At 47.1% G+C, this 12,541-nt stretch overlaps 1 protein-coding gene across 4 annotated transcripts in view; it reads left to right on the forward strand.

Moving 5' to 3' along the window:
- The window catches only part of EOGT (EGF domain specific O-linked N-acetylglucosamine transferase), a 43,676-nt gene that overhangs the window by 4,075 nt on the left and 27,060 nt on the right, over positions 1-12,541 (forward strand). For all 4 annotated transcript variants that reach the window (XM_002713300.5, XM_051851481.2, XM_051851482.2 and 1 more), the window contains exons 4-8: positions 676-890; positions 1,970-2,070; positions 3,079-3,187; positions 7,463-7,557; positions 8,097-8,201. In XM_002713300.5, coding sequence (XP_002713346.2) covers positions 690-890; positions 1,970-2,070; positions 3,079-3,187; positions 7,463-7,557; positions 8,097-8,201 — 611 coding nt within the window. In that variant the 5' untranslated portion in view covers positions 676-689. The remainder of the gene's footprint in view (positions 1-675; positions 891-1,969; positions 2,071-3,078; positions 3,188-7,462; positions 7,558-8,096; positions 8,202-12,541) is intronic.

Genomic DNA, 12,541 nt, shown 5'->3' on the forward strand with positions numbered 1-12,541 from the left:
TAAAACATTATTTATTTGTGTGGCTAACGGTGTGGCATAGTGAGTGGAGCCACTGCCTACAATGCCAGCATCCCACATGGGCGCTGGTTTGTATCCTGGCTGCTCCACTTCCAATCCAGCTCTCTCCTATGGCCTGGGAAAGCAGTAGAAGATGGCCCAAGTCTTTGGGCCCCTGCACCCGCGTGGGAGACCTGAAAGAAGCTCCTGGCTCCTGGTTTCGGATCAGCACAGCTCCAGCCGTTGTGGCCAATTGGAGGAGTGAACCAGCGGATGGAAGACTCTCTCTCTCTACCTCTCTCTGTAACTCTGTCTTTCAAATAAATAAAAATGAATCTTTAAAAAAAATATTTATTTGAAAGGCAGAGAGACAGAGACGGAGATCTTCATTCCACTAGTTTATTTGCAAATATCTGCAGCAGCCAAGGCTGAGCCCGATTGAAACCAGGAGCCAGGAAATCAATCCGAGTCTCACGTGTGGGTAGCAGGGACTCAAGTACTTGAGCCATCACCTGCTGCCTTCTAGGGTACGCATGAGCAGGAAGCTGGAATCGGATGTGGAGCTGGGACTGCAGCCAGGCACCAGAGTCCTAAGGGCTGCACCACACGCTAGCCACTGAAGAAGTTTCTAGCCACTGAAGAAGTTCTTAAGGAAGGTGTTTTCCATCCGGCCCCTAGGTTTGGAAGTTGCTATGTTAATGCTCCTTGTCTTTGGAGCATTGTTACTTCACAAAGTCCCGCTGAGTGGCCAAGATGGGGCTGGCAGCATCCCAGGAGAGCCAGTGTATGACTACAGCAGCATCCGCCTGCCCGAGGAGCACATTCCCTTCTTCTTGCACAATAACAGGCACGTTGCCACCGTCTGTAAGAAAGACCCACACTGTCCGTATAAGGTAGGTGTCCTTTCTCCCCCTCTTAGTTATTTGTCAAAGAGTGCCGTTGATGCTGGCTTCCTAGTTCTGCTCTATAACCTGAGCCTGCAGGTGGAATTCTAACCTTCCCTTGTCATTCTGAGTCCATCCTTGTTTTAATTTCCTCTCTCACTGCCAGAGTGCCTGAACATTAAATGTATGTCCCTTTCATAAGTACCATTTAAAATCCAACTCGTCACTGAAATAAATAGGCAGCCCACGCCATCTGTATGTTGCACCAGTGAAGCAAGGTAGATTTTGTACAGAAAAACAATGTTGCGCAAAGTGATTTCGCTGAAGAATCTCACACCTCCCACACCTCCCCCTCTTAAACTGCACCAAAGACGGTTTCTTCCTTCTTCATTGCTGTAACAACACCTCAGCCTTGGGTTCCACATAATTAGGACAGTTACTGTGGCCTCCCTCTGGTTTTCAAAGACTTGGAAAGGCCTCAAATAGGAGTCCATTAGCATGTCTCACACAGCCCTGGAGATCAAAGCTGGTCCTTGGGAGGCACTTCCTTTCCCATGGAGCTGGCACAGGGAGCACAGGGAAAAGCAGACCTGAGTCTCAGAGCAGCCTTGCTCCTAGGGCCTTGCTGGCTGTGTTGTCAGCTCCCCCATGGGCTGCAGAGTTGTTGACCTTGTTGGTCCCCAGCTGATCCTGATTGAGGAGTAAACTTCCCTATCCCTTCAACTGAGCTGTGATTCTTTCGGTAACAGAAACTCCAATGTGTCTTCTTTAGATTTTAGAATCAGTTTGCTAAATTGAGGATGGCAGCTTCAAGAACTTCTAGTTTAAGCGGTGGTTGGGAGTCCAAGTCAAAGCTAGACTTTTGGTTAGGAGACAGGCATGGTGGGGGTAGTCAGGATAATTGTTAAAACCTTGAGACTGTTGCTCTTACAATTTGCTTTAGTTATTGTTGCACAAATACAGCATGCTGTAAACCATGAGCCTGCGAGTTCCATAAAGATTTGTTTTCTTAATGGAAAAGTCTAAGAGTCTTCCCTAAATGTCAGAACAAGGGAGACCAGTGTAAATGTACCCATTTTGCATTCTAGAAACACTTAGAAAATCTGAAGTCCTGCTGGGGGTATGAGAAATCCTGCACAGCGGAGTTCAGGTTTGGTTACCCAGTGTGCAGCTACGTGGACATGGCATGGTAAGTTTCCTCTGGAAGACTCGCCTCTCCTTGCAGGCTTCTACTTTGTCTGCAGTGTGCGTTGATGCCCTGATTCCCAGATACACTCCTATGGTTTGAAACAGCCATTCCTTTAGAAACCAGTTAGCCAAAACACTCAGGAGTTCAACTTGTCTGTGTTTCACTGAGACAGGAACATCTGTTGTTTCCTGGGGGGGTGGGGGGGGGTAGGGGTGTGTACTATATATTAATGTTAGCCGTTGCAAAACACACTGAACACCGAAGTAAGGGAAAGGGTTTATTGGGGAACACCCAACAAACCGGGGTGAAGGGGCGGCGAAGGAAAAAGAGAGAGAAAGAGAATATAAGAAAGAAACAGAGAGGAGAGGAGCTAGCAAGGAGAGAAGATAGAGCAGAGAAGAGGAGAGGAGAGCAGAGAGCAGGAGAGGAGAACTAAGAAGAACCAAGAGAGCACGTGTGCAGGAACAGGCCTTTTTAAAACTTTGCCTGAGGGTGGGCAGGGAAGCAGGAGCAGTAAATCCCATTAGGATGGGGGTGGAGCCTGGCTCTGGTAGCTGGGCCATGCGCCAGTTTCCTAACAGGGTGGGAATAAGGAGGGTGAAGGGAAGGCAGCAGTCTGGACCATAGAACGTATTTCCCCCCAGGTCTGCTATGATGATGAATGGGTGGTGTCTTTGGGGTTCTGTTGGACAGAGTTAAGTGTATCGAGTGTTCTGAGCCCTGCGAGGGTTTAGGTGAAAGAAGATGCCATAATGAGTAGTTCATTGTTTACAGTTCTTCAGGACCCTAACTTCCCACGGTTCCGTTGTGTATTTTTATTAAGGAGTAAACCTGTGAATAACCCATTTTGGTAACTTTCTATAGTGAAGGAGAGTTTTGGGAAAAATCAGTAGACTTCCAAGAAGTAGCAAGGAATTTCTAGCGATTTAACTTCTCAGAAAGAAAAATTTCAAGTCCGGAAAAAGCAAAAAGCATGCAACAATCCTCCAATCCTTTTCTTGTGACTAGGACGGACACGGTGGAGTCAGCCGAGGACATATTCTGGAAGCAGGCTGACTTTGGCTACGCCAGGGAGCGGCTGGAGGAGATGCACACACTCTGTCGGCCTGAGCACACGGTGGGCGCACAGCTCCTTAGCCATGAGCTTGCTTGTTTTTATCACTTGTTGTTTGCTCTGCTGTCTGGATCGCAATGTGAAAACCAGATGGATGGCACCAGGAGGGGAATCCTTCATGCTCACGTGTTTATTGGGTTCAAATGTGATTTGACTTCCCCAAATAGGTTGTTCTGTTTCTTTCTGAAGCCCTGGCCTCCTTTTCACACGTGTCTTTAGGGTGTCCTATTTTGAGGCAGTTGAAATATTTTTAGTTTTGTATATGCTAAAGAGGAGAAATGGGTAAATTGCATCTTTTTAAAAAAGATTTGTTTATTTTATTTGAGAGACAGCCAGAGAGAGAGATCGATTGATCTGTCTGTCTATCTATCTATCTATCTTCCATCTGCTGGTTCACTCCCCAAATGGCCACAACAGCTAGGGCTGAGCCAGGCTGAAATCAGGAGCCAGGAGCTTCATCTGAGTCTCCCATGTGGGTGTAGGGGCCCCCGTACTTGGAACATGCTCCCCAGGCACACTAGCAGCAAGCTAGATTGGGAGTGGAATAGCTGGAATTCCAACTGGCTTTACGGCTTTACCCACTACACTGCAGCACCAGCCCTGGTACATTGCGTCTTTTTTTTTTTTTTTTTTTTGACAGGCAGAATGGACAGTGAGAGAGACAGAGAGAAAGGTCTTCCTTTGCCGTTGGTTCACCCTCCAATGGCCGCCGCAGCCAGCGTGCTGCGGCAGGTGCACCGCGCTGATCGGAAGGCAGGAACCAGGTGCTTCTCCTGGTCTCCCATGCAGGTGCAGGGCCCAAGCACTTGGGCCATCCTCCACTGCCTTCCTGGGCCATAGCAGAGAGCTGGCCTGGAAGAGGGGCAACCAGGACAGAATCCGGTGCCCCGACCGGGACTAGAACCGCAGGTGGAGGATTAGCTTATTGAGCCACAGTGCCGGCCTACATTGCGTCTTTGTACACTCCTCCTCAGGCACGTTGGGACACTTGCTGAGCCCCCACTGTGCTACTATATGTTTGCTTAGCATATCACAATCTGCAGAAAACCTTCCTGTGTGGTACCTAATTTGATTTTGACAAGTGTGGCAGCAGTCAGGCAGAACAGATACCACTGATGCCAACTTACCATAGTGGAAACAGAGTCCTTGGAGCAGTAAAGCAAGCTCTCCAAGACCACATGGCTACTCCACAGAAATACACCTGTGGAATGAAAACGCAGGGAGCACGTGCTAAGGATGAAATAAAGTTCTATGCATGTAAATGCTCAGTACGGAGCCTGGTTCCCAGGAAAAGACACCTGTTTTTTGTTTTTTCATTTTTCTTTATTTGAAAGGCAGAGAGACAGAGACAGATGTAGGGAGATCGTCCATCTGCTGGTTTGTGTCCCAAATGCCTGCAATACCCCAGGCTGGGTCAGGCCAAAGCCAAGAGAAACTTAGCACTCAGTCCAGGTCTCCCATGTAAATGAGCCATCACTTGCTCCACCTCATGTGCACATTAGCAGGAAGCCGGAATCAGAAACAGAGCCATGCACTCTGTTGTGGGGTACAGGGTCCCAAGTGGCATCCTCACCATGGGGCCAAATGCCTGCCCCAGGTCTCAGTGTTAATTTTGGAGGTATAAGCACTTTTGCTTAAGACATACTGCTCTATAACCCGGTGGTCTTGAACTCTGAGTCTCTGCCATTTCAGAGGACCGCATTGTTGCCAGGCAGTCAGAAATCAAACAAACATTTAAATTCACCTGCAGTCATCAGCTGAATCTATGCTCTGTGATACTATGGGAGGTCCTCATATCACAGAGTGAAGAGCAATTCTAAGAGAAAAGGTGAGTGAAGCCCAAAGATGCGGGGTGTGGTATGAACCTGCATTGTTGTGGGATGCCTGTAAGAGACACTTGTTTTCACCTGGCACATGTTGGCTGGAGCCCAGCTGTTTGAGTCTAAAGATTGGGGAAGCGGCCGGTGCTGCGGCTCACTAGGCTAATCCTCCGCCTTGCGGTGCCAGCACGCCGGATTCTGTCCCGGTTGCCCCTCTTCCAGGCCAGCTCTCTGCTGTGGCCCGGGAGTGCAGTGGAGGATGGCCCAGGTGCTTGGGCCCTGCACCCCATGGGAGACCAGGAGAAGCACCTGGCTCCTGCCTTCGGATCAGCACGGTGCGCCGGCCACAGCACGCCAGCCGTGGCAGCCATTGGAGGGTGAACCAACAGCAAAGGAAGACCTTTCTCTCTGTCTGTCTCTCTCACTGTCCACTCTGCCTGTCAAAAAAAAAAAAAAAAAAAAAAATTAAAAAAAAAAATGATGGGGGAAGTGCCCCAACCCCATCTTGCATACCTTTGTCACAGTGGTTTGTGAAAGGCTGTTGCAGCCCTGGTTTTACCTTGATACACTTTATATTGTGATCTACTTTATGATCCCTGTGTTAGTGGTTTGGCCACTGTGTCAAAATACCAGTGGCTGAGAGGCTTACAGGCAATAGAAAGGTAGTACTCACAGCTCTGGGTGGCAGAAGTGTGAGATCAGGGCGCCAGCACGATTGGGTTCTGATGAGGTCCCTCTTCGGGGTTGCAGACAACTGCTTTCTCTGTGTGTCTTTACATGGTAGAAGGAGGGCAAAAGAGCTCTCTTGGGCTTCTTTTATAAGTGCACTTATCCCGCTCATGAGGGCTCCCACTCATGACTTAATGAGGTCCCCAAACCCCAGCATCCCGTTGGGCATTAGAATTTCAACATAAAAATATTTTTTAAAAAAGATTTATTTATTTGAAAGGTAGAATGACACAGAGAAAGGGAGAGAGAGAGAGGGCCTCCATCCACTGGTTCACTCCTCCAATGATTGCAATGGCTGGGGCTGAAGCCAGGAGCCTAGAACTCCTTCCAGGTCCCCCATGTGGGTGGCAGAGGCCTAATCACTTGGGTCATCTGCTGCTGCTTTCCCAGGTACATTAGCAGGCAGCCAGATAGGAAGCAGAGTATCTGGGACTCCTACCACTGCTCTACTATGAGATGCTGGCATTGTAGGTGGCAACTTAACTGGCTGAGCCACCGCTCCAGGCCTTCAAGGGAGGAATTTTGCAGGGATGCAATCAGATTACTGCAATCTTTTTTTTTTTTTTTTTTCAATGTTTTAAGATTTATTCATCCATTTGAGGAATAGTTAGAGAGAAAGAGAGAGATCCTCTATCTTCTGGCTCACTCCTCAAATGACTGCAACGGCCGGAGCTGGGCCATTCTGAAGCCAGGAGCCAGGAGCTTCCTCTGGGTCTCCCATGTCAGTGTAGGAGTCAAAGCATGTGGGTCATTCTCTGCTGCTCTTCCAGGCAAACTAGCAGGGAACTGGATCAGAAGTGGAGTGGCCGGGACGCAAACCAGAGCCCATGTTGGGTGCTGGCATTGCTGGCCCCCAGATTACTGCAATCTTTTACCAACTACAAACTCTAAAGCATCCGGCAGAGAAAGAGTGAGGCCTTGTGTTCATTAAAAACAACACCTAAATCTATGAACAGAAAAACTATTTGAAACGCTCCTACTTTCAGCACAAGCTGGATTGGCTGAGATAGAATCAGCCTCCGGTAGTTGACTCGAAAACTCCTGTATGCAGCTGTTTAGCAGAGTGCCCTGGTGCTGGGGCTGAGAGCAAGTCTCCCACCAGCTTCCTGGCTTGCAGGAGGGCCTCTTGGGAGGGTTGGCGAGCTGCCTGTCCCACCCTGCATTTTCACGTCTCTTCCGTGTGCGTTCTTCTTTGTTTCCCTTGGCTCATCTTTGCACGATGCTTTTTCACAGAGCTGTGAGGGTGGTCATGGTTCTCAGTGCTTGATTTTTTTTTTTTAAGGAGACTGAACTGAACCACACAGATGAGCGGTCTTTGCAGAGGTCATGGGAAAAGCTGTATTATGAACAAACTAGGCATGGATTTCAATTTTTTTTTTTTTTTGGTACCAAAATAAACATAGTCTTTAATTCCTTGTTGCAATAGTCTCAAGCAGCTGTTGGTTTTTAACATTGGAGGTGGTGCAGTTAAAACCAAGTGGGAGGTCTTCGTAGTAACCCGGAAGTATGGGAGGTGGCCAAAGCATGCTTGGCCGTGCCCTGCATGACCAAGGAAGGAGGAAGATGATCTTAAGTTGATGCAGTGTTTGGAGAGCTTCCTTCTGCGCGTTGTGCAGTGTGCAGTGAGCATAGGCATGCTGTGACTGCCTGCTGAGTCTGGGTGAGTCTTCCCCGGGTGAATGTTTGGAGTTTTTGAGTTACCTTTTCCTCTTTCACAACCCTGTTTCAGGGTGACTCGAGTCTGGTTTGCTCGCGGTATCTTCAGTATTGCAGGGCCACGCATCTCTACCTTGACTTGAGAAACATCAAGAGGAACCACGACAGGTACTGAAGCAGTTCGTGTTAAACCCTGATAGAAATTCGGAAAGACGTGAGAACCCGGGGTGTGTCCTGGGTTTGTTTAGTAATAAGATGGCCGAGGGATTGGGGACAGGGTGGGAGATAGATGTCTCAGACTGGCTATGAATTGATCACGTTGACAAATTGTGTCATGGACATATCACTTATGTGATTCTGATATTCTGTAAACATCTGACATTTTCTGTTGCAAATGCAGTTATGTGGCGCTTAACGACAAGAAACATTCTCAGAAATGCATCCTTAGGTGATTTTGTGGTTGTGTAGGCATCGTAGAGGGTACTCACAGGAATGAACGTGGCCATGATGCCCACCGGGTGGTATGATCTTGAGGGACCATACATGCAGTCCGTCATTGACAGAAGTGTCGTTAGGGGCACGTGACTGTAACCAAGTCCCAGTGAAAAGCTGGCTTTGGAGACTGGTCATCTCCCATAGTTAAAACCCATGTAGTCGAGTGGTGAAAAAATTTCTAAAACCCTATTCAATTTTTTGTTATGCTCCAGATTTAAGGAAGACTTTTTTCAGAGTGGTGAAATTGGCGGACACTGTAAACTTGACATTCGTACACTGATGTCTGAGGGTCAACGCAAAAGCCCTCTGCAGTCTTGGTAAGATTTCTCTTTAAACATCCGTTTCTGAAATATTGGCCTTTATTTCTGGCACTTGTGGATTTGGGTAGGGATTCTCTAGTGGAAAATGTTATTGGTTTGTAGATAATTTGCCATGAGCTTCCTTGGCCTGATGGCTAGAGTGAATCCCATGGTTGTACGTGAATTACTGTTGGGTGCAGTGGTTAAGACTCGGCTTAGGATGCCTGTATCCTGTATCAGAGTGCCTGGGTTTGTGTCCCACATTCGGTCCAGCTTCACCTTCCTGCTAATGCGCACTCTGAGAGGCAGCAAGTAATGGTTCAAGTATTTGGGTCCCTGCCACCCTGCAGGAGACCTGGATGGAGTCCTGGGCTCCTGGCTTCAGCCTGTCCTAGTCCCAGCTGATGCAGCCATTTGGGGCCTGAAGCAGCAGATGGAATATATCTCTCTGCCTTTTAAATAAATAAAAATAAATAAAAATTATGGATATGAGTTTACAAAATATTAGGAAGTCTGACATTGTACTAACTGTTCACTCATGAAAGAAAAAAATCATTTCACTGATGAATTTTTATTCACTCATAATTGGTACATATATTTGGGAGGACATATTATAATTTTTATATTTTTATTTATGTGAAAGACAATAAGATTTTCCATCTGCTGGTTTGCTCCCATTGCAACAGGGCTGGGCTAGGCTGAAGCCAGGAGCCCAGGACTCAACCCAGATCTCCTACATGAGTAGCAGAGACCCCAGTGGCTGGGCCAACACCTGCCGCCTCCCAGGGTGTGCATTAGCCAGAAGCAGGAATTGGAAGTAGAGCCAGGACAGAAACCCAGGCGCTCTGATATAGGATGTAGGTGTCCCAAGGGGCATCTTAACCCCTGCATCAAACATCCACCCCAAGTGAATCACATTAAAAAAAATACACACACATTGAAATGTATAACAAACATACAGAAGGGCTTGCAGTTTGGATTATGAAAAAGTGAACCCACCCATTTATCTCTGATGAAAGTCAAAAATAAAACATTATCGGCACCCCAGGTCCCCTTCCAAGGCTCACTCCCTCCCCTTTTCCCAAGGTAAAAACTGTCCTGACTTTTAACATCACTGCACAGCTTTTTTAACTTGAAAACTTTTTAGTTTAAAATAATTTTAGACTCATGGAAGTTTCAAAGTAATATAGGGAGTTCCAGTTGAGCTGTTCCCCAGCCTCCTCTGGTGATAATCTCCTGTAAGGACAGCACGTTGATCAAAACCAGGGAAGGAGCACTCGGACAATACTGGAAACTAAACTCATGTGGACCTCACTGATGTTTGCTTGCATTCATCTCTTTTAAAAGCATGTAGAATTCAGAGTTCTGTGAAATAAATGTCCCATGTCTAGGTGCATGTCATCAGCAGGCACGGGCAGGATAGAGAATTGTCCCATCATCCCCAAGTTCTCCTGTGCTACTGTGCTACTGCTTTTTGGTTACATAGGTTATGCTTATGTACGAGGGGACTTTGAAAAGTCTATGGAACAGAGCGACAGAGAAAATAACTGGTAAGGCCAATGGGGATAACAGTACTCAGCTTTCAGATCATGGCAAAGTGTGTATGTATATAGCATTCATCAGGCTAATTTTTACTTTTATATATGTTTACAGTTGTCTCCAAATAAAAAGAATTGTAAAAAACCATTGAAACTGGAATTAACAAAAACCACTCTTAAAAATAATGTCAATTGAGGGGACACATTAAGTTTTTTAAAAATAAAAAAAAAGTCTATGGAAAATAGAAGTAAAAGATAAGTTTATTTTGGTGTAAAAAATTCTTGAACTCCATACATGGTTTTCTCATACTACACATTTCCTGTGACCTTTTCCAAGGCCCCTGATAATGTTAATTTTTGAGGTCAAACATTCATGCTGAGCAAACCATTCAGTAAATAACGATCTAGCATCTTCAGATGAATAGATATGTGGGCAAATGGACATTTTGATTGCTGGTACATTTCTTATTTAGCAATTTGTTAAATACTTCAGAGGCTTTTTTCCCCCCCCTTTTTATGTGTTTATTTGAGAAAGAAAAAGAGAGTGAGAGAGAATGCTCCATGGGTAGCTCATTCTCCCAAATGCCTCCAATGGCCTCACAAGTTCAGGCTGAAGCTGGGAGCCGGGAAGTCTATCCAGATCTCCCATGTGAATGGCAGGGACTCAGTTACTTGAGCCATCACCACTGCTTTTCAGGCTCTGCATTAGCAGGAGGTTGGATCAGGGGCCAGAGTTGAGTACTGAACCCAAGGATGTGGGCGTCTTAACAGCAGCTTAACTGCTAGGCTAACCACCACCACCACCACCACCCCCACCACCCCCCCCCCACCCCCTCCACCACCCCGACCGCGACCTTGTGCATTTTACTATCTGATTCCCTGTTGTTGCGCCCTAGGATGTAACTGATTGAGCTGTTTATTGCTATGCAACACATTACTCCAAGGTCGTATTGCAGTATAAGAAGTTACTCCAGCATATAGCAGTTTAGCATGACAAACATCTCACCCCATTGCTGATCTCTTGTGAGGCTGCATCCCAGCTGGTGCCTGAAGCAGTGGCCATCGCAGCTCCGCTGGGCCTGGACAGTCTGCTGTGAGCTCTCCCAGTTTGTGGTTAGCCTCAGTTCCTCTCGGACACAGGCCAGAGACTTCCGTTTCCATCCCTTGGGCCTCTCCCTAGTGCTGACTCGCAGTGTAGCAGCTGCTGTCCCCAGGACGGTGGGCTCTGGGTGTGTCCCCGGAAGCTGCAGGGTTTGTGTAACCTCATCTCGGAGGTAGCCATGGCTTCTGCTGTGGTCTGTTTGTTACAAGCGAGTCCGTGAGTCTGGCTGCTCTCAAGGTGTGGAATAACCTTTGACCTATTGAAGGGAGAAACATTGGAGTATTTGTGGGCATAGTTTTGAAACCGCCCTGATATTTTGGCATTGTGTTTTAGAAGGATCTCTTTTAGCCGGTGCCGCGGCTCACTAGGCTAATCCTCCACCTTGCGGCGCCGGCACACCAGGTTCTAGTCCCGGTCGGGGTGCCGGATTCTGTTCCGGTTGCCCCTCTTCCAGGCCAGCTCTCTGCTGTGGCCAGGGAGTGCAGTGGAGAATGGCCCAGGTACTTGGGCCCTGTACCCCATGGGAGACCAGGATAAGTACCTGGCTCCTGCCATCGGATCAGCACGGTGCGCTGAGAAAGGAAGGCCTTTCTCTCTGTCTGTCTCTCTCACTGTCCACTCTGCCTGTCAAAAAAATTAAAAAAATAAAAATGAAGGATCTCTTTTGATATTTGCTTTACATGGGATAGGATCTCAAGCATGAGGAGTTTAGACCATCCTCGTGTTAAAACTCTAAATGCCTCAGTAATGTGTTTGTGATTATATATATATATATGTATATTTTTTTCCCCCTGGTTTGTAAGAAAACTGTACCTTGTGGCTTCCAAACATGTTTCCCAAGAAGCAGACTTACATTTCTTCTAGGAAGCTTAGCTGTCTACAGTCTTTCTAGAGAATTCCTTCTGGGAAGCTTAGCTGTCTGCTGTCTTTCTAGAGAATTCCTGGAATGCCATGTTTCTCGGAACCCAAGAGGTCTACTGAAAGAGCTTCTCTGGCCTGTTGTTCCTTTTGAGCCTCATCAGGAACCTTTTTTGAATTTTCTTACTTCACCGATAATTTTTTTTAAATTAATTAGTTAATTTGAATGGCAGAGTGACAGACAAAGAGGGAGATCTTCCATCTGCTGGTTCACTCCCCAAATGGCTACAACAGAGAGGACTGGGCCCAGTTGAAGTCATGAGACTGGAGCCAGGAACTTTGTCTGTGTCTCACATGGGTGGCAGGAACCCAAGTTCCTGGGCTGTCGCTGGCTGCCTCCCAGGGTACACGTAAGCAGGAAGCTGAACTGGAAGCACATTGTAGCTGGGACGCAGACCGAGCACTCTGATAGGGGATGTTGGTTTCCCAAGAAAGGACCTACCCTGCTGAGCCCCCGCACTCATCCCTTACTATTAGATTATTTAGCCAACCCAGTGTACATGTATAAATCTCTTCTTTGTGTCATATGTTCCCAGTGTAACTCTTATGTATGTTAGACTCAGCTATTTTTTTTTTTAAGATTAATTTTATTTATTTGAAAGAGTCACAGAGAGAGGTAGAGACAGAGAGAGGTTTTCCATTTGCTGGATCACTCCTCAAATGGCTGCAATGGCCGGAGCTGAGCCAATCCGAAGCCAGGAGTCAGGTGCTTCTTCCAGGTCTCCCATGTGGGTTCAGGGGCCCAAGGGCTTGGGCTGTCCTCTGCTGCTTTCCCAGACGCGTTAACAGGGAGTGGGATT

This window comes from Oryctolagus cuniculus, chromosome 10 (assembly GCF_964237555.1).
Source record: "Oryctolagus cuniculus chromosome 10, mOryCun1.1, whole genome shotgun sequence".
Classification (NCBI taxonomy): Eukaryota; Metazoa; Chordata; class Mammalia; order Lagomorpha; family Leporidae; genus Oryctolagus; species Oryctolagus cuniculus.